The 20,636-nt window shown below is 37.6% G+C and overlaps 2 protein-coding genes across 3 annotated transcripts; one reads left to right on the forward strand and one right to left on the reverse strand.

Annotated features, from left to right (window-relative positions):
• The first annotated feature begins 3,655 nt into the window (after nucleotides 1–3,655).
• On the forward strand, nucleotides 3,656–7,905 carry si:ch211-199g17.9 (uncharacterized protein LOC108180085 homolog). 2 transcript variants are annotated; one of them, XM_026929665.3, is made up of 10 exons: nucleotides 3,672–4,267; nucleotides 5,124–5,171; nucleotides 5,630–5,689; nucleotides 5,856–5,930; nucleotides 6,045–6,092; nucleotides 6,326–6,380; nucleotides 6,957–7,046; nucleotides 7,176–7,239; nucleotides 7,423–7,489; nucleotides 7,589–7,905. In XM_026929665.3, the coding sequence occupies exons 1-10, from the start codon at nucleotides 4,255–4,257 to the stop codon at nucleotides 7,714–7,716; spliced, it is 648 nt and encodes a 215-aa protein (XP_026785466.2). In that variant the 5' UTR covers nucleotides 3,672–4,254; the 3' UTR covers nucleotides 7,717–7,905. The 2 variants fall into 2 exon arrangements, with proteins under 2 accessions (XP_026785468.2, XP_026785466.2); XM_026929667.3 differs by lacking the exon at nucleotides 5,124–5,171 and having other exon boundaries at nucleotides 3,656–4,267.
• A 19-nt stretch (nucleotides 7,906–7,924) lies between these two features.
• fam83hb (family with sequence similarity 83 member Hb) lies at nucleotides 7,925–20,392 on the reverse strand. The gene is made up of 6 exons (XM_053228483.1): nucleotides 20,081–20,392; nucleotides 13,274–13,743; nucleotides 12,908–13,072; nucleotides 12,658–12,782; nucleotides 9,705–12,570; nucleotides 7,925–9,327 (listed from the first exon to the last, which is right to left on the reverse strand). The coding sequence occupies exons 2-6, from the start codon at nucleotides 13,721–13,723 to the stop codon at nucleotides 9,307–9,309; spliced, it is 3,627 nt and encodes a 1,208-aa protein (XP_053084458.1). The 5' UTR covers nucleotides 13,724–13,743; nucleotides 20,081–20,392; the 3' UTR covers nucleotides 7,925–9,306.
• Between the last annotated feature and the right edge of the window lie 244 nt (nucleotides 20,393–20,636).

The raw sequence follows: 20,636 nt of genomic DNA on the forward strand, positions 1-20,636 counted from the left end.
TACAGTAGACTGTGATGAAAATGGAGCTGCTGGAAAGCCTCCATTCACTCGTAAGAGGGCAAAGAAAAAAAGTTACTCTTAAGAAAGCAAGGCTTTCAGAACCTGTGTAAGCTTATTTTAAGTAAGCTTTTTGCTGAGTGAGAGCCTATGCTTGTGGACAGAATACCCCTAGTAACAGCAACAATGGCTCCTGAAATTGAATGACCACATATATGGACAATGATGCACTTTTTCAAATGTACATAACTTCAAGAGACCAGACTTGCCCTCCAGAACTCAAAATCACACATCAGAACTCTGAAACACCCCCAAAACACACAGTTGTACACTACTGATTGCTTTCACTCAAAGGAGAAAACACTTTCAGTGCGATAAACAGAAGCAAAACTGATATAGACAAATGTATGCATATGTGCACAAATTCTGTAGGGTGTACCTGAGGTGTCTTGTTGACATATGGGAAAAGTGTCTGTTATTAGCAGACTGGTGATTGTCCAAAGAGCAGAACTGTCTTCAACTAACAATGAAGAGGCAACCAGCTGGTGGTAGTGCTTGGGACTTGCTGATGGAAACAGGTCTGTCAAAAATCATACTTGTATCTTGTTTAAGGAGTGTAAATTTGTTCCACTAGGAAAGACACACAGGATTTTTGCAGAGTCACCAGATTTTTATTACAAGGTGAGAAATTTACCCATGCACACATACCCAGCAGATATGGAAGAATTTTCCTGTTATCTGTATTGATATCATTTGTCAATCCGTATTATGTCAATCAGTATCTATGGAACAGTACTGAAAAGTGACCTTAACTTTCAGAGCTTCACTTATATACTACACTGTACCATCTCTAGTACATTTAGAAGGGTGACTTTATGCCGATGATCCTACAAGGATACTTCTGTGAGAACAAACTGGTGTGACCTTGTAGGTGGTGTTTTTAAGATGAAGGCTAGTGTTTGAAGGCTAATGTTGTTTTTAAAAAATAAACTGACTGACCTCTCGCAACGGTTAAAACTAAGATAAAGGGACAGTGAAATAATTGGGGCGAGAAGCAGGTGTGTGATTAAATGAAAAAAGAGAAAACTCCATCCGATGAGCCCATTGTTTTAGAATTGTATAAAAGCATGGGCCATGACTATGTAAATCGGATGCTCTATAGACCATCTCGGGTTTGTTGTTTGATTCAATAAGGTCTATAGATTTTTGCATCCAGAACCCCTTGTCTTTGGAAGTCCTTTTTATTTTGAATTAAAGAAGTTTTTGCCACGACACAGATAATTCAGCTGTTTTCCTTTTGAATCCAAAATAACATCCAAATGTTTGCACTGCAGTAGGACACATGCAGGTTTTGTGTGCAACAAAACCAGAAGCTGAGATGTAAGGACACCTTATAAAATTGAGTCCTGTTCAGTAAAGTTTTGTCCAGCAGATGGCAGTGAGCACCTGTAATTTAAGAGCCTGTAATTCTCATACTTTATTCAGAATGCTGGTGAAGGTGTGATGTAGATATTCACTGCTCACTAAATGTGTCAGCCAGCATGTGATGTCAAACATATGTACATCTTTTGCCACACTGTAATAAAAAGTACCTTTTTTTCTTGAGTATGTTTACACAGAAATATTTGTTTATTATTTTTGGAAATGTTTTACATCTGTTTTGATATAGCACATAACATAAATATATTAGCATAGTTCTGAAATGTTATAGCTCATGGCTTAGTGCTGAACATCTATCCCTGATAATGCACATTTCCTCCTTTGTATAGACCCCTTAAAGACCCCAAGAGTGCATATTTGGAACAGCAAAAAAACAAAAAGGGTAATACATGAATGCACATATTTTCTGTAAAGCACATATGGGCAGAACGTCTCATGTCCATGATATAATGGATCAGATTCTGTCACAATTGCAGCGTCAGCACTTATTCAGTTTCTTGCTCTTTAAGCAAGCAGCTGACATAAACATTTTTTTTTAGCAGTGGGCATTGTGTAGCCCTGCTGTAATGTTTTACTGTTACCTCAACCATTTCACCATTAAAGGTTATATTTTCCAGGATTGAGTTACCCATGCAGTTCTAGGTAAAGTTTTGTGACTATATGTGTGACTTGTTTGAATGTAAATATTACATGTTTTGAGTTTCCAGGTCAGTTGAGACACATCAGTCAGTCTGACTTTGTATAGGTTATGCTTATTTGAATTGAACAGAAAGCAGGATTACATCTGAGGAAAAATTAAGTTTTTAATGTTCTACAGAAAGCAGTATTTTAGGAACGCTAAAATATTTGTTAAACTTTTCAGTTAAAGTTGCTGTCTTTCAGCAACAACATTCATGAGAGGTTAAGGATAAGTGCTCTTTCCACCATCATGAGATCATACCCATGTGATACCCAAGGAAGACAGGCCTACATGGAATAACTGCTAGTGTATAAACATGAATAAGACTTCACTGCAGATCACAAGCCAACACTGAATAGTACCTGGATTTGTAAGAGGCACTCGTAGTTCGTGTGGTAAGTTTCTGTGTAGTGGTCAGAAGGTTATCAGTTTAAATCCCATGTAAACTGTTTTTGCAGAAGATTGAATGTTCAAAGAAAAAGTGATGGACAAGATTCTTTTATTTTTCATTGTGTTTTTTATAATAAACATTCTTATTACACTATCTCTAAAATACTCAGTAGTTCTTCTGAAGGAAAGCATGGTGCATGAATTGTATGATGAATGATACTAGAAATAGTTCTCTAGCTGAAGTTTTAGTACACCAGAAATGTTTTAAAGACACCTCTGGCAAGTAAACAGGAAAGACCTAGGCATTCACGTTGACTGAAACCTCTGAGCTAACAGAATAGTTGCTTAATAAATGTATACAAGTATTTGACATAGTAACACCACATTTCAGTAAAAGCTTAGTATAAAGCTGCTTAGATTATGTGTATAACTGAACGCTGAGATTTTGTACTTGTAATATGCTCATGTATCTAACAGAGCACACCAGAGCATCAGCTTGCTGTAGATGGCATGTTCTCAAAAAATGGCATATACTGATTGGCTGGCTGTTTATCTGTTATTCCTGCAAACAGGTTTATGTAATGGAATTCCCTTTGTGAGTAAAACAAAAATAATTTGGGTGCGTATATCAGCTGCAGTTATACATTTGCCGTCCACTTTATTAGGAACACCTGCACATTCTGTGCGGTTATCCAATCATCCAATCAGCCAATCATGTGGCAGCAGCGCAAGGCATGAAATCTTACAGGAAAAGGTGTTCCTAATAAAGTGGACGGTGAGTGGGGAGGTGTTCCTAATAAAGTGGACGGTGAGTGATGAGAAGGTGTTCCTAATAAAGTGGACGGTGAGTGATGAGAAGGTGTTCCTAATAAAGTGGACGGTGAGTGGGGAGGTGTTCCTAATAAAGTGGACGGTGAGTGGGGAGAAGTTGTTCCTAATAAAGTGGTCGGTGAGTGAGAAGTTGTTCCTAATAAAGTGGACGGTGAGTGGGGAGGTGTTCCTAATAATGTGGACGGTGAGTGGGGAGGTGTTCCTAATAAAGTGGACGGTACCTTAGTGTTTTGGTCATTAGATGGCGCTTACAGGATTTCCTGAGGAATAAGAAAACTGTCCACTCAGGTCAGTCCTCACTGCAAACCGGATAGCCACAGCTGGGAGACTATTTAGAGCAAAGTATTTGGAGTGTTTCTGTTGGTGGTCCACCATTTTACCCGACGATGGTGCTTTAAATATCATATCAAATGGTTCCACCAGATGTTGAATCTGGCTGTATACTCTTACACTAACGTTTCCTTTCCGGATATTAGCGTATTGAACAGAGGGATTAACCTGCCCGCTTTACCCAAGGCCTAATGCCTGTAATGTGAGCTCAGAAAGAATTGTTCAGCAGGCTGAGAAAACGCCTCGGGAAAGGCACAACACCTCGCTGCTGAGAAATACCACCAAAAGCCCTTTATGAGGCAGTGCTGAAGTATAGTGTATACCCTACAGCCAGTTTCTAACACGTTAGCATATTTGCATTTTTGAGCTTCACCCAAATTTCCTTCATAAACCGTTTAAAATTGGTTTTGCGCGCGAGCAGGCAGTTTGAGTCAGTTATATAACAATACCAACCGACATAGTCTTTTAAATTTAGGCTAGCTAGCTAACATAATATTGTCATCCACTAGTTGAGCTAACAACAACTTTTACTTTTACTTGATAAATGATATCCAGTTTAGATATCTGTATTTAGAGCTAAGACGGAAATGAGTGTAGTTGGTAAGTTTAGGCAAAAATAAGACTTAGTAAGTTCGTTAGCTGGCTGTGGACGTTAAAAACGTTACAGTGCTAGTTTAAAGCTAACCTAGCTAACCGCTTGCAAAATGATTGCTTTTTGCAATATTATTCTTTGGGTTATTTAGTAGTTAGTTTAATTTATTGATGGGCTTTTTTGTAATGTTTGTTGCTATAGTTTATAGTGTCTATATATATATATATATATATATATATATATATATATATATATGTATGTATGTGTGTGTGTGTGTGTGTATAGTGTGTGTATCTACACTAACTAATTAACCATTTTTTAACCATTTTATTAGGTAAATCTACCATACAGTGCCTTGCATAAGTATTCACCACCACCACCATTAACATTTTATATATATAATGAGAGAGAGAGTACTGTGCAAAGGTCTTAGGCAAAGAAATGCTGTAAAGCACAGATGCCTTCAGACATAACGAAATTAAACGCTTCTACATTTAAAAAAAATGCTATAAAGACCAGTAAACAGTTTAGTAATAAACTGAACAAAGTCAAAATCTGGTGTGTCAACCCGAAAGAAAGAAAGAAAAAAAACATCAGTATAGTTTGTGCAGTTTTATAAGGTAATTGGCTGCTAAGTTTCACTGAGCATCTTGGAGAATGTGCCTCAGATGTTCTGGAGACTTTTTGTACCATTCACTTTTTTGTTGGAAAAGGAATGTTTGGAAAGATATGACTACAAAAACCTATACAGTATAAATGTTTTTGTACTAACTCAATAATGCAGGTGTCATAAAATAAACATCTGCAACAACATTTGTAACTTTATGTATAAAAATTACTATAATATATAAAATCTACTCTCAGAGTCATCCTTCAATGTTGAAGATGTCTTCAGGTTTCCGCAGGCTCCTGGTAAGTTTTATTTTGATCAGGATAATAACAGCCATGTTATAGTTTATAAGGTGAATATGGAAACTTTGGGAAGTAATTTCTACATAAGTATAAAAAAAAAAGTCTATACATCAGTTAATGTATAAGTAAGTTACTACAGCATACACCCACTTGAGTTTTAATAGGTATTTTATTAGATAAATCTACCATACAGTGCCTTATTCACCACCACCATTACCCCCCCCCCCCCCCCCCCCCCACACACACACACACACACACACACACACACACACCACGAATAAGGTAGATGTGCCTAATAAACTGTCAACTATCTGTCTATCATTTAAATCCAGTAACCTGAGTCACGACATGCTGTAATGTTTATTCTTTATTATGAACTGTATGCTGTATCAGTGTGATATAGAAGATATCTGTATTTCTCAGGAAATTCATGATAATTCTTATTTTTGTTCTAACAGTCAGGGAGAAAGACCTGAAAATAGAAGAGTTGTTAAGTAAGCTGAGAAAGTTACAACAAGGTCAGTTTACGTGCACTTAAAAACATTATTTTTTCACACAAGACTTTGACACAAGACTAGCACCTCCTGGCAGAAGCTGTTGGGGCAGATGTATTGTATAAGCATTCCTTTTACTATTTTGGCCTAAAAGAAACAACCTCCTTTCACATATCTCTTCCACTGCCAGTCAAGCTAGTTCTTGAAGAGGAGGTGAAGGAGGCCCTTTTACTGACAAGTACTTTGCGCGATGAAGACGATGCATGTAAGTAACGTTGTATAAATATTCAGACTAACAGAATAATTTAGGATATGCACAAATAAAGTTGTTATGCAGTGTATTATCAGTGCATGACCAGTTTATGTTCTGCTTTCACAGTGACTACTGAGGTCTTAAAGCTACAGGGAATTTTGAATGAAAAAGAAGGTACAGTAAACTGTCTGAACCATGTACAAGAACCTCTGCAGCCATAAACAACGTCCACTGGCTATTCAGTAGCCTGTGTATATGATGTACCTAGACCATATGCATAAAAATATAATGGTAATTGTTATTTGTGTTACTGCCCTTACTTAAAATTGACCTTTGACATTCCTGGAAAATGTGTTTTTATGACAATTATATAAAATATTAATTTTCATATTCATATGTTATCACAGAGACACGCAGATCTCTTCAGTTCAAATGTGAGGACCTAGAACAAGAGTCACAGAAGTGAGTATTGGTTTTCAAAATACAAAATAAATTGCATGCAAAACATAAATTTGTCATCTTTTATAGCGTATCATATTAATTTATGCTTCAAGCCAGTGGCGTGGACTAAACTCCTTCATGGTCAATAGGTTGTAGTTCTAAACATGCATTAAAACAGCTGATTTTACAAACTTGGCAGTGGTTTGTAGGCACTATGACCCACCTTCGCTCCAAGGATTTTTTGAACTGTTTCCTCAGGTGGCCTCACCTTCTCAATTCTGATCCATAACCCTTACAGCACAAATGATCTTCTCTGCAAGCCATTAGCAATGTTATTTATTAACAGTCAAAATAATGGTGTTTATGCTATTGAGATTATTTGCTTCCAGTATGGTCTTTGTTTGTTTGTAGATGCTTTTACTGTCCTTGAATCTTCAACAGCTTTTTTGTGCTCAGTGTAATACTCACACACCACCTGTCAGAATAACGTAATGATGTTTGCACATAGAATTTTGAAAAGGACTGTTATTAAACGTCACTCATAATGACAGCTGTTGGATGTTTTACTGTGGTAATATCCCAACCGTGTCTATGCAGGCAGTCTGAACTGAAACAACAGAAAGAGGAACTTGTACAACAGTACAGCTGTCAGATTCAGGAAACCAAACTGAGACACAGGAAAATTCGGTATTGCGTTGAATTTTTAACACATTTTGTTAAAAAGAAGGAATTAAAGTAATATTAGAATCTGTATAAGTGGTTGTAGAGCTACTCTGTAGCTGCACAGGTCATTGAATGCAGCCAATACTCTACTAGGATGAAGTTTGAAAATCAACTGCAGCAGCTGATTGGACAGCATAAGAACTTGTGCGCTATGTTTGTAAGTGTGCTCTAAAGAACAGACACACAGAAACATTACACTCTCAAGCCTAATGGTCTTTACCTGTACATTCCTTATACTGTTTAGACAAGATACACATTTGACATAACTTATACATTATTGTATGACTGTTGATGTTTTAAAATGTTTGCATCTATATTCTATATATTTTATCTTCCTCAGACTCCAGAGAGACTCCCTACTGAGGTACAATCTGCTGAATACACCACAGAACAGTTGCTGAAAGCTGGTATGCAAATTTACCAATTTTAGGTGCAGTTGATGCAAAATGTCCTTCTCTTTTGTCTAATATTTTAAGTGATATGTGTCTCTGTGAATGCTGATGTAGAGAAACAGAAAGTGGAGCAGGTGGCAAATTTGCAGAAAGAGCTGAGCAATGCCCAGAGCACAAATATGCATTTGGATGCTGTGACACAGATACATGGTGAATCTTTTTTACATGTTTCACATACTTGAGAGAGTGTTAATGATAAGATAGCCATACCTCTTCTCAGAAAAAGGCATATTATTTGCTCAGTGAAACTGGAGAGACTGGGCTAACATTACAGAAATGTCAATGTTATTAGAACACTTTTTTTTTTTTCTCCATTGTTGTTCACATGCCAGTGTTGGCAGTTCTGGCTGAGCACAAGTAAATAAAAAGTAAATGGTATAAAACCACCTATTCAGAATTTCAGTTTTTATTTGTTCACATAATACAAAATGTACAATATGTTCCCCAAAATTTATAATGGAGACAAAAGTATAATCAGCATAGTCTCACTAGTAAAATGTAATCATACCTCTATCAAATACCTACTGTTTTACAGCTTGCACCTGATTAGATGCATTGGGGGTTCTTTGGTCTTTAACAGTACCGGCTTTTTTGGTACTATAATTAAGACTTTGCACTGACAAAGTAGAGCCTAGGCCCAGTCCTGAGACTTTAGTTCTCTAACCATGTACGATAAAAATCACCTTTCATTGTCAGGGTTTTCTTCGAAATGTCAACTTTGACGCATATACTCATATACAGTACATTGTCTTCCAAAGGTAATGAAACAGTGAAGTCAAAAACTACTACTGATTATAATATACTAAACATATATTCTCAAAAATACCCAAAAAAGAAGTATCATATTCTGAAATTTTGCTCCATGTTTTTTTAATCCATAGTTTTGCAAATTTGTTTACAGTTTTGACTTGACTGTCCCACCATTTAGGGAGAGCAATGTAGGTCCTGAATAATTCAAAAGTGAATATCCTCAAATTTGTGTTGTTGTTGTTAAGATAAGATCATGTCTGCCCTCAGTTATTAACTCTTGTCTGCCAGCATAATAGTGACCCTGACAGCCTTAACGAACCTCAAAACTTTCTTTTTCTTACATTTTCTTTTCATTCTCCCTTCTGTCACAGTGTCCTGTGTTGAGATTTTTACACTCACATTCTCTCTTTTACCTCTCTTGTACCATCCCCTTCTACGTTTTCATGTTGCTTTGTTTTCCCCTCAAGCTGAGTTTTCTTCCCCCTCAACCAACCTTGTTTGGACTCTTTAATACATGTATTCCATTGGCACAGCTAAACCACAGGTGTGGCTGCAGTATGATGTGTCTTGGAGTAGAGTGTATGATTTTGTGGGTTTCTTTCTTAATGCCATACTTATACTTTTGTCTAGGCATGTCAGTCCACGTTACACACCTGAGAATGGGGTAATTTTGAAAAGTCACAAAAACTGAACTCTGCACAAACTGACATATGCAAAAAATCATAAAACTTCTAAAAATTCAAACACTTGTTTGGCCAGTTGTGTTTATATATCCAGCATGGATAATGCTTGATTTCTGGTATAAGGCAATGTGCACTGATGCCTTTTAAGGGCAGAGCGAGTTGACGGCGGGCCCCAGATTGGCACAGTCTGAGGAATATCCCTCTCACGTAAGTCAGACTCCTCAGATTTGAGGTTGTGTTTTTTCGATGCTCATTTTCAGAGTTTATCACATCAGTTGCTGGCACTTCTTTGAGGTCTCCAACCTTTTTGTAGACTGTATGCCTCTCTGCCATGTTTTGTTATCCAAGGTTATTCCCCATCTGTTGAAAGGTGGAAATACAGACATGTAAGTAGAACAAGAGCTTACAAATTTCTCATCAGACTACAGAACCTTTCTATAAATAGCAAGTAAGTTTACATAGTTTGGGATGTAATATAAAATTAGATTGGCATTGACAAAATGCTAAACCTATCTGCTCATATTTAGTAACTGACAGCAATTTGTTAATCTGCAATAAAATATATTGTGGCAGACTCAAACACATGGAAAAAACATAAATATAGACACTACAAGCACAAAAATGTGCTACACTTTTCACATTTGCTATATAAACTACATTATGAATCACATTTACTTGTTCTACAATAGCAGTGCTTTTGCTTGGTCTTTTCACTATTCTTGACTTTATCAGACTACCTCAAAGCGACTGTAGACCTTCTTCTCTTTGCGCATACTCTCTATTCTCTTCAGTAGGCTGTCCCGCTCCTGAGGGTTGGCTTGAGCTCGGTTGAACCGGTTTCGATTCTGGTATCGCTGGAATGGCTCATGATCAAGGTCTGAAATGTGACCTCCTTTTTCCCCCTCAGCATTTCCAGTCTCATCAGCTTGCTTGGCCAGCTCCTGTCTATTCTTCTGGCTGTTTGCAGAGATTTGCTCAAGGATTACCTTGGTGTCATCCCTGAGGTTGCTGCTGAATAGAACAGTAGAGGTAGAGGACTGATAGCGAGATGGACTTGGCTTATTGATTGATTTGGAATTGTCAGTTGTTGATGTTGACACTGAATCTGAGTGCGTGTCTTTCCCTTTAAGGGAAGTTTCCTCTGGGACAGTTTTCATTTGCTTGTCATCTGTAGTACTTAACCCTCCTGCATTCTTTTTCTCTCCTTTGGGCCCAAGAAAACCCTTTAGTCTCTGTGTTTGCTTTTTCAGAAAATCAAGAGCCTTTGTATCTTTTCCTTCTGAGCCTATAACATTGAGGGATATGTTGGAGCCCTGTCGACTTAAGGTAAGACTTTCCTTGGGCTCTGTCTGTGGCATGCTTGATGAGCTGAGGCTTCGAGACTTTTTAAGTTCACTTTTTTCAGCATCTGTTGCATCTGTGAGAATATCTTCGCCACATGAGGTGCGACGTGTATGAGAACTTTTGAAAGGTTTCAGTGTAAACTTGGGTGAAGGAAAGGGTTTTGGTAACTTTGGTTCCTTAGCCGTCTCTTTCTTTGCTGCATCTGTAGACTCCTCCATCAGCACAGAACTACCCTTGTGTATTTTTTCTTCACTAAGCATTGACTTTGTTGTTACCACAGAGGGCTTTGCAGCAGAATCTATTTGTACTGTCGTTGCTGTTGCTGATGTTGTTGTTGTTGTTGTTGTTGAGAAGGGATCCACAGGGGTAACTGAAACAGATGGAACTGTGGCTGCTGCTGTGCTTGGTTGAATATCAGATAGATCTGGCTTTTTTGAAAGTGGCTCTTGATTTTTATTTAAAGCTTCCTCTGTTTTTGAGTTCTTTCTCTTTATAGACAGTTCTTTAAAGTACTGCAGACGGCTTGCTGGATCATTCATGTCCAAGGAGGTGGTTTTCAGTTTTGGCAATGAAGGCTCTGTTTGTTTTGTAATGTCTTTTTCTTCAAGCACAGGATTCTTAGATTCCTCTTTAATTTCCTTAGTGTTCTTAGCAGGGTCCTCCTCTGTTTTAGAAGTTACCTCTGCTTGTACCAACTCCTTACTGTCTTTTTCATCTATCTTTTTATGCTTATTCCAGTCAAAAGGCTCCCTGGAAAAAGACCTCCTCTTTTCTAAAATCTCTGCTACAATTGAAGAGGTTCTAATTGAGTTGTTCTCTTCATCCTCTTGTAGCTTCTCTCCAAACGCTGCGGAGCTGTGTTGCTCCACCTTTGAGGAGCTGAAGATGAGGGAGGAGCGTAACCGTGAGCTCCTCTGCAGCACTGGGTTGATGCGGCTCCGGAATGATTCATGTTTGGTGATGCTGATCTCCTTTGAATTTTTTGAATCCTTTAAATCCATCTCTTTTTCACTATCTGTTTCTGCTGGTGTGAGTGTTATAGCCGTAATAGCTGATTTCTTTTGAGAATCCGTTCCTGCAGAAGCCTGATCAGTGATTATATCTTTAACTTGCTTCCTGTCTGGTAAAATGGGTTTACCAAAGCGAGGCCGTAAATCAAGTTTTGGTTTAATTTGTATGATAGGTGGTTCTTGTGTGTTAAAGCGAAGCCCTGCAGCCTCTGGGTTGTACTGTCTGTTTTCAGGTTGTTGTTGTGGCTCATCAAAAGCATCTGGGCCTAAGGGCTGTTGCAAGCCCTCTTCCCCAGCATTTTCATAAGTATTAAGATAGGAATTGATCCTCCAGCTCCGCAATCCCTGCTTAACACTTGGGTCTTGGGACTGTCTTCCCTGCTCTCCACTGGGGAACATTTGTTTATGGTCAGGAGGATGAAGTTGAGTGGGCGAACTCTGACAGGCATACGCATGACTGAGAGTTGGCCGTTTTTGGTTTGGTTGACCAAAATGAGCCACACCTTGATGAAGCCTGCTTTCTGGATCATGGCTAAGATCTTCAGATGATAAGACATTGTGACTTTCTGGTGCTTCTAGTTCAAGTTGATACATAGGGTCAGAGTATTGATCTAGTTGGTAAAGACCAGAGCTCCGAAGAGAGTCAAAGCGTCCAGTTTCTGGTCCTGTACCCTCAATTTGATAGAACTGTTGGTCTCTCTGATACTGTGCGTCAATCTCATCCAAGTTGTTCATGACACGATGCTTCATGTACTGTCGAGAAGATGAGTAGCTCTCACGGGTGCCTTCAGCATAGCTGTGCCTTTTATACGTGTTCATTTCTAGCTGACGAGAAGCAATCATTGGCCTTCCTTGCTCCAAGAAAGACTGTTGCATTCTCATCTGATGTGAAGTGAATTTGCCAACCTGCAAACTAACACCTCCTGGCTCAATGGAGTGGCGGAATGAGTCATCCCTTCTGAAGGGCAGAGCAGTATCAAGGCGGTCTCCTCCAAATGGGTATCCCAAAAGCTCAGAGTGCCGAAGAAATCCTCGAGGATTCCTCAGAGATTGCGACCTTTTTAATCCAAACTGGTTGGTTAAGTAACTACTAGTGCTGTCAGGAGGCATAGGCACCAGGGAATTTTCAACAACAAGAGGCTGGGATTGAGCAAAGAGAATGCGAAATTCCTCATCAAAAGTGGCCACAAGTTCTCCCAAAAACAGATGAGCTATGCAGCGGTGTATCTTCTCAAACGACCACATAAAACTGAAGAAAAAAGAAATTTTTCAGAAATTAGAACAACAACAATGTAGTGCTATTAGACTATTTTTAAGTGTAGAGGCCTAAACTCACCTATAATTCCCACTGAGCACTGCTCTGCAGTCAACTAGTAGGAAGCGGTCCATCACCTGTCCTTTAAATGACTTTCCTGTGCGACAGAAATATGTAATGCCAGAAACAGTCCTCACCCGCAACATCTGTAACATATTCAACAGGAAGCCACTGCATAATATGTCCATATATGTGAATGATTAAAGTCACAAGAACATTCCAATGTTTTGTAGAAGTAATTTCTTATTACAGGATGACAATCAGGTCTTACATGAACCATATCCAGGTTAACTTTGCAGCTCGTCACCATGGCAACAAAGTGATGGGCATTTTGTTCATCCAGTAGAATATAAACAGGCACATGCCGTTGAGCCGCATCAAGCAGATCAGAAAATATATCAACATCTGTGAACATATCCATTACCACGGCAATGACCTATTGGGTAAAGGGAATTATAATTTGGTTAGATATCAGTTCAATCATGAATCCTTTTCTGCTAGTTGCTTGGGGTGCTAGTCAGTTTATCTAACCCATGTGTTAGATAATAAATATCATTATACCTTATTTTTCTTGATCAATATATATATATATTTTTTTTGTTCAATTAATTCAGTTACTGTATTCTAAGGTACTAACCTGCTGTGCATTTTTAATGAGCCGTCGGGCCTGTTCCTTGATGCTGGGCATTTCAGGGTCTGAGGGGTTTACCAGTGTTGTAACTTCAGTGGGCCCAACAAAACTATGTTGTTGCAGTGGCCAACCAAGATCCAAACCTGGAGCATCCAAGTCAGACTGCAGTGGCCAGTATGTGTCTGATGAGCCCTCCTGATTCATTTCATGGTATGTCAGTTCTGGTACAGATGCAACACTTTGTGGCAACTGCACAGTATTTTTAATATGCTCAATTTCTGGCCTTGACAGGAAATCAACAACATTAGCGTTTTGCAGAAAGTTATAGTATCCGTCAAGATCATTTTCCACCAGAGCATCTATTGCCAGTCTGTACTCTTCCCGATAGTGTGGTGGCAGATAGTTAGGATCCAGAGGGTTGTCTCCCACTGAAGAACACTGGGAGCGATGGGCCATGATGGAGCAGGGGGCACAATCTGAGTAAAGAAAACACATTTCATACAATGTACCCTTAAATGTTTTGATTACTGTCCTTAGATTCATATAAGGTTTGACTATATATAAACCAAACATCAAAAACTACCTTAGCCACAACTATAGACCTGTAGGTTTTTATTTAGGAATGGTCTGGGTCTGAACATAAATTCCTATTGGTTGTGTGATTTGCCAGTTATAGCTCCAAAATATTATTTGTGGCTTGCCTGTGAGTGTGTGCATTTATTTGTACTGTGTGTCACCATGGAAACATAGACTGAGGGTTTTTGAGTGACTCATTGTGGGTAAAGGAAGGAGGGTGGAAAAAGAAGGAAAAGTTTTTGACACAAAGGCAGTTTTCTGTAGCAATGCTGTGTTATTCAGAGTAGTACATCCTTAAGACAGACTGTTTATGGATACATGAGTATCAAGTTTAACGGATTCAATGTTAACGGATTTTCACAAATCATTAAATAGCAATGTCTCAAATTTCCTTTCACTGAACTGTCATATTTTAGCTTTGTTCATACGGATAAAACTAATTACTTTATAATTTACATTCATGCCTTTTTTAATGCCAGTAGATATGTATTCTTTCAGTGCTTCAAAGATGTTTAAACCTTATGATCTCAATACCAAATTATCTACATAAAATGTCCCAGCAAGCATGCACAAGCCTGGGCATGAGGCACTGACATTTCCTAATGTTTCACCAGTGAAGTTTAGTTTAGGTATGCTGCAGTGTTCACAAACAGCGAAATGAAAAGTGTTTTGTAACTGGCAGCGTTTTTATCTTACAAAATCTTACTTGAATTAATCCCCATGCTGATTATGACAAGTGCTAATGAGCCTAGCTCTGTTTGCTAAATCTCTTTACTATCTTGGTAATTTTATTAACAATACAACAAATTAACAGTATAGCAACTGCAGTACAAGGAACACATATTAAAAACAATGCAAACAAGTCTCAGTGTAAAGCAGTGCATTGCCTTCTGAACTACACATAGCTCCTGAAACCTGTTTGCTTGACCGCTGCTGTAAAACACGCCCTTCAAATAAAAACAGAATTGAATATACATCCAAAAGCTACCAATTATCCTGCTTCCCTTAAGGCAAGAGGCAACAATCAAAATATTTAATCCCACACAAAATTCCAGATGTAGCTGCAACATAAAATCTAACAAAGTTTACCCTCTTGTGGTGGTTCTCCTAAAGATGTCACTGCTGAGTACAAGCACTTGCTCCAGCTCTTGTGTTTGGTTGTCGTACTCTCTGCTCTGCCTCTACCTTGCACTTGTTTCTAGTCTACTGCTGAAAACTGCTTTTGCTGCACTTTTATCACTGTCTTTTAAATGGATTGTATTTTACCTGACTTACATGGTGCTTTGCATAGCAGTGTCTGTCAAATGAAATGTGTATGTTAATATTGAAAAAGTTTTCGTTACAGTACCACACTGTGAACGTAGCTTGAAAGAAGAGCCTCAACAGTGGTTAGAAATACACAGCAACCACACAGCAGTGTCTTAACTAAATATCCTAAATAGCCTAGATAGGTTGTGTTTCAGACTGTATTTAGTACGTAATATATGTTATTACAGTTTTATTGGATAAATACTATGACATGTAACATCATCTTTAAGATTTAATCTCACATAACTCAGTTATTTTCATGGCCTGTCGCACTACATTGCGCAGTACAGGGTGTTAGGAAACACTGAGTAAAAGGTCATTGCTTAGGCCCTGAGGGTTTGTTAATGTACTACCCAAGAATCCTCATATTATTACTCACAACATTATTTCTTATGTACAATATGCATAAAACTATGGTCACCTCAACCTATTAATTTAATTATTGGTTAACGAGATGATGGAATACCCACATAGCACTTGTCTTCAAATGCATTTATAGCAAGAAACTTGCAAGGTGATAATATACTATTATTTTTTAAATAATGAATATATAAATATAACTGTGAACAATACAAAATGTTTACTGTCTGTTCCGAATAATAAGATGAATAATACATTTAATTGATCATATTCATAACAAGCTGTATTATTACTAAAAAAAAAAAAAAAAAAAAAAAAGGTTTTGCTAATTACACAAGATCCTCTATTTAGTTTCTGAATTAAATAATCAAAGACATATAATATATTTTCATACTGACATTAACATCTCCATGAAACGACTTCTTAGCTGTGATTTGATTCCATATATTGATGTTTTTCCTTCTGAAAAAGGAAGTCAGAGTGATGTGCTGAAGTGCTTGACTGACTCACACAACAGCCAATATTGTTCAAAATATAAGACACCACAAACCTGACAGTAGCTTAGCGAGCTAGTTAAATATAGAGAACAGCAAAGTGTTCTCCCTCAGTCTGAGGAAGCAACATATTCCAGCTTTGATTTCGGGAAAACACCTCTGAGAAATGCTTATAGAAAAAATGCAACCTCTTATAAATTCCACCATCTTGAATAAAATCCCACTGTTTTTTTTCCCTCAACCCAGAGATTGGAGGTTGGAAACAATGAATAGTGTGTTGGAAGACAGCCAAAATCACAGTGACGAACCATGTTTATTTCTAATAAGATACTACTGTAGCCTCTGGGGGCGGGACGTATGTGGTTCTAGAGAGCATTTAATTAGACAATTACAAAGGTTTGCCTAGATATGAATGATCAAAAATGTCCTGAAATTAAAATAAGAACACCTCCAAAGTGTTTGTTTTTAAGATCTAGCATCATACTGGTGTCTATAACACTAAGGGGCAGGTATGAAAAAAACACCGAAACACATATTTTGATTTCAGGAGCACTTTAAGTAACAGTATTTGTTCCTTGTATGAACAAGTCCATCTCTGTCAGAATGTTCTGTCTTGCACTCAGTGTTCTAATTTCCTGGTACAGCTTCTCCTTCTTTGACATAGCTGTGTGAGGTGCCCTAGACTGATTTAAAATTCTCTTTAAGCTGATTAAGGATGTTTAATTTTACACACGCTTTATTTTTAAGTTTTACTTTTACTATTTTTCTCGGAAACAGCCTATGTAGAGTGGTGTTGCTACTGAGATGATCCACTAAAATATTTTGACTTGGCATTCGAGTTATGCTTATCTGTCAGATAAGTAAGAAATGAATTTTAAAGGGAAGGAGACATCTATAAACATTTGTTCAACTGAAAGTTTCATATCTGCTTTCACTTTGATGCATGCTAGTCAACTCCTCGGTACTACTTAAACATGTGCCAGTGTATATTTAAAAAAAAAAAAAAAAAAAAGTAAATATCATAATAGACTTGCCTAACCTTTCTTCAAGGTTTGCATTATTATTATTAAATTATATAGAAAAAAATACATTTTAAATGTTAGCAGACTTTCATTTTTGTTACTTATTGAATACTTTCCTTTTTAACGCCAACAAAAAAAAAATTATGTCAGATAACAATTGTTTCATCCGTGACGCTCAAAATAAGGTGCTAAAATGCTGGTCAAGTTCTAACCACAAGAGTCCTATCAGTGTCTCATAGACAAGGGAACAATATCTAATATAAAAAAATCTTCTACTTACAGTATTTTGAAGAGACAACAATTACAAAATTGTGTATACTGAATAACATAGCACATTATAAAACTATTATCTGCACAGAACTTTTTATTAATGTTTTTTGTGTTTTATTTACCTATACATGTTTAAAGTAAAGGATAAGATTAAGATAAAGTAAAGCTGTTATGCAGTCTCTACTCTTCTTAATTCTTCCAGTTTAGCAGACACTGACATCTTAGAGACTTGATAGCCTAAAACTGCCTTGGGTAAAGTCAGGCCAAGGCCTGTTATTTCTAAATACCTTCCCTGTTTTCTTTAACGTTGCTTCAAACATAGGAAATCATAGAGTATAACAGCACAGATCTTAAGTGCAGATCTACAGTGGATATGAAAAAGTCTACACACCCCTGTTCAAATGGCAGGCTTTTGTGATGTAAAAGAATGAAACTAAGATAAATCTCTAAGTTTTCTCACCTTTAATGTGAAATTGCAAAGTGTACAATAAAGTGAAAAACAATCAGAAACTTTTTAGGGAAAAAAAGAAAAAAAAAAACTTTAAAAACAATAACCTAGTTGCATGAATGTGTACACACCTAAACTAATACTTTGTTGAAGCACTTTTTGATTTTATTACACCACTCAGTGTCTTTTTGGCTAAGAGTCTATCAGTATGGCACATCATGACTTTCCCATGGCAATATTTTCCCACTGTTTCTTGCAAAAACTTTCTAGATCCATGAAATTGTAAGGGCATTTCCTGTGCACAGCCTGCTTCAGGTCACCCCACAGATTTTCATTTGGATTCAGCTCTGGGCTCTTGCTAGGTCATTCAAAAATGTTGATCTTCTTTTGGTTAAGCCATTCCTTTGTTGATTTGGATGTATGCTTTGGGTCATTGTTGTGCTGAAAGGTGAAATTCCTTTTCATCTTCAGCTTACTAGCAGACTAAAATCGACTGGTATTTATCGCTATTCATTCCACCTTGATAAAAGCCCCAGTTCTGACTGAAGAAAAGCAGCCCTAAAGCATGATGCTGCCACCACCATGCTTCACCATGCCACATGGTTTGGGGTGATTTAGATGGGCTTGGATCTTTTTTGTGAGAAAGGGCTTCTATCTAGCCACTCTACCCCATAGCCCAGTCATGCGATGAATACAAGAGACTGTTGTCACATGCAGAGAGTAATCAATACTTGTCAGATATTCCTGAAGCTCCTTTAATGTTGCCGTCTCTTGGCAGCCTCCCTGGTATTTTTTTGTCTTGTCCTTTTGTAAATTTTGGAGGGATTTCCTGTTCTTGGTAACATCAGTGTGGTGCCCCAATTGCTCCACCTGTTGATAATGGCCTTCATGGTATATCTAATGTTTTGGAAATTCTTTTATACCCCTCTCCTGATCGATACCTTTCGACAAGTGAGAGAGCGTACCATACCGTGCTTTGTAAGCTCTTTGCGGACCATGGCTTCAGGAGTCAGATGAAACCAAGATGATGTCAAGAAAATGCTACAGAAACAGCTGGTCTTTATTTGGGGTTAATCAGACTAACTTCACTGATGACAGCTGTATGATAATTACTTTTGACCATGAGATTGAATGTGTTCCCAGTTATAAAGGGGTGTGCACACTTATGCCACCAGGTTATTGAACCTTTTTTATTTTTCCTATTTTTCCCTAAACCTGAATTTCCCTTCGGGGATTAATAAAGTTTTTCTTATCTTATCTTATCTTATGTTTCAGAATATTCTTCACTCACTTTATATACGTATATAATTTCACATTGAGGGTGGAAAAAGTTCAGACATGGTTTATCTTAGGTTTTTGTGATGTAAAAAAAAAAAAATTAAACCATCATTTTAACAGACTTGTGTAGCCTTTTTATATCCACTCTGTCAGTTTTGTAACATTTGCTTTGGCATTACATATAATGTTAATAAATCTTACTATGTTAGTCTTTAAATAATGACTGCACTCTCAGTAATAGGCAAATAATACAAGAGATCCACTAACATTAAAAATATATTCAGCACACAATACAAAACCATACTTACACATCAACCCTAACTGTAAGTATATTTTAAATGATTCTCAGTGCTGATTTCTGTGTTAGTTATATAACTCATTAGGACTGCATGAGCAGACTATAAGGACTAAATATCAACCAAAGTCCTAACAGATAAGACAAGACTAAGCATGAAATCTTGTAATGCAACATGCATGTAATGTCTGAGATAAGCTGATACTCAGTCTTAAACATCTACAGAAATTGGGTGTGGGATGAGAAATGAGCAGTTACCATCTGATTTTAAATGTACAAATCTGAATTTTTATGCTTTTAATTGTCAGTAAAATTTTGTAGTTGAAATTATATTAAATTGAAATTATATTACATTTGTGAGCAAGCTTTCAAATTACACTGATGTAGAAAACTTCTCAATCCATAATAAAGCTATTTTAAACACCAATCTTTATCAATATACAAGATAATGAGAAACTTGTCTGATTTATCTTCCATTACAATGCACAGTGTGTGTGATGAGCCCTACCTTCAGCACAGCAGTAAAACATGGGCAAAAGTGTTTCTGTTGTTGTTGTAGACATATTTACGCTAGTTTTCAGTATGCTTTCTGTTAAATGGATCAGACCACAGCCCGACAGCATCTTGATTACTAATTAGTGTAAAGTGTTTGCTGGCCTAAAAAGTACACAGATTAATGCCATTCCAACCACGAAGTTGTTTCGTTTTTTATCAACAACTTCAAGGTGATCGAGCGGTGGAGGTCTTTACTTTGTTTCTTACCTTTGAGTCTTTAACCAGGCGCTTGTGTGTAGTGGCCGCTAAGATAACTTGATGTTCAGGCCGGGAAGACTCGTTTCCCCCAGTCCAGTGAGTGTGGTATGGCGCCGCGTCACATTCCTGGTCTCCACCCTGCCCTTTTCAGATTTAAGGCCAAAACCAGTCCCGGCAAAACCTGTTCGAGCTCCGTTCTGCTCGCCTGTGCACAGGCAACAGCGCTCACTGCGAAGAGGAACTGCTCTGTCCCTCTTCCAGGTTTTTTTCTCTTTTAACTCCTCCCAACTTTCCCAGAGCGTCAACGTTCAAACTGGCGTTCAACAGACAAATCCACAACTGAAGCCTTAAGCCAGCCCCAAAACTCAAACAACATGGAAAGCTGCACTTTTCCCCCATAGGCCTAGTTCTAGCTTATCTTCAAAGTATGCTAACAGTGTGTTTCATTTAAGTACTCCATATCCCAGACTGCACTGCTTTCTAACTGCCTTTGTGATCGGACAGATGGTGGACTGTCAAAAAAAACAAACAAAAAAAAAGGCCCTGACACCCTCATGATTATTGT

This window comes from Pangasianodon hypophthalmus, chromosome 23, assembly GCF_027358585.1.
Source record: "Pangasianodon hypophthalmus isolate fPanHyp1 chromosome 23, fPanHyp1.pri, whole genome shotgun sequence".
In the NCBI taxonomy this organism is placed as follows: Eukaryota; Metazoa; Chordata; class Actinopteri; order Siluriformes; family Pangasiidae; genus Pangasianodon; species Pangasianodon hypophthalmus.

Bases quoted from the DNA above. Each gene is read 5' to 3' on its own strand.
- si:ch211-199g17.9 (XM_026929665.3), top strand. The intron at 6,093-6,325 runs GTACAGTAAACT...ATGTTATCACAG, and splicing joins AATTTTGAATGAAAAAGAAG to AGACACGCAGATCTCTTCAG. The intron at 7,240-7,422 runs GTAAGTGTGCTC...TATCTTCCTCAG, and splicing joins AGAACTTGTGCGCTATGTTT to ACTCCAGAGAGACTCCCTAC.
- fam83hb (XM_053228483.1), bottom strand. From the start codon at position 13,723: ATGGCCCATCGCTCCCAGTGTTCTTCAGTGGGAGACAACCCTCTGGAT. The intron at 12,783-12,907 runs GTAAGACCTGAT...AATATGTTACAG, and splicing joins TTAACCTGGATATGGTTCAT to ATGTTGCGGGTGAGGACTGT. The intron at 12,571-12,657 runs GTGAGTTTAGGC...TTTTTTCTTCAG, and splicing joins GTGCTCAGTGGGAATTATAG to TTTTATGTGGTCGTTTGAGA.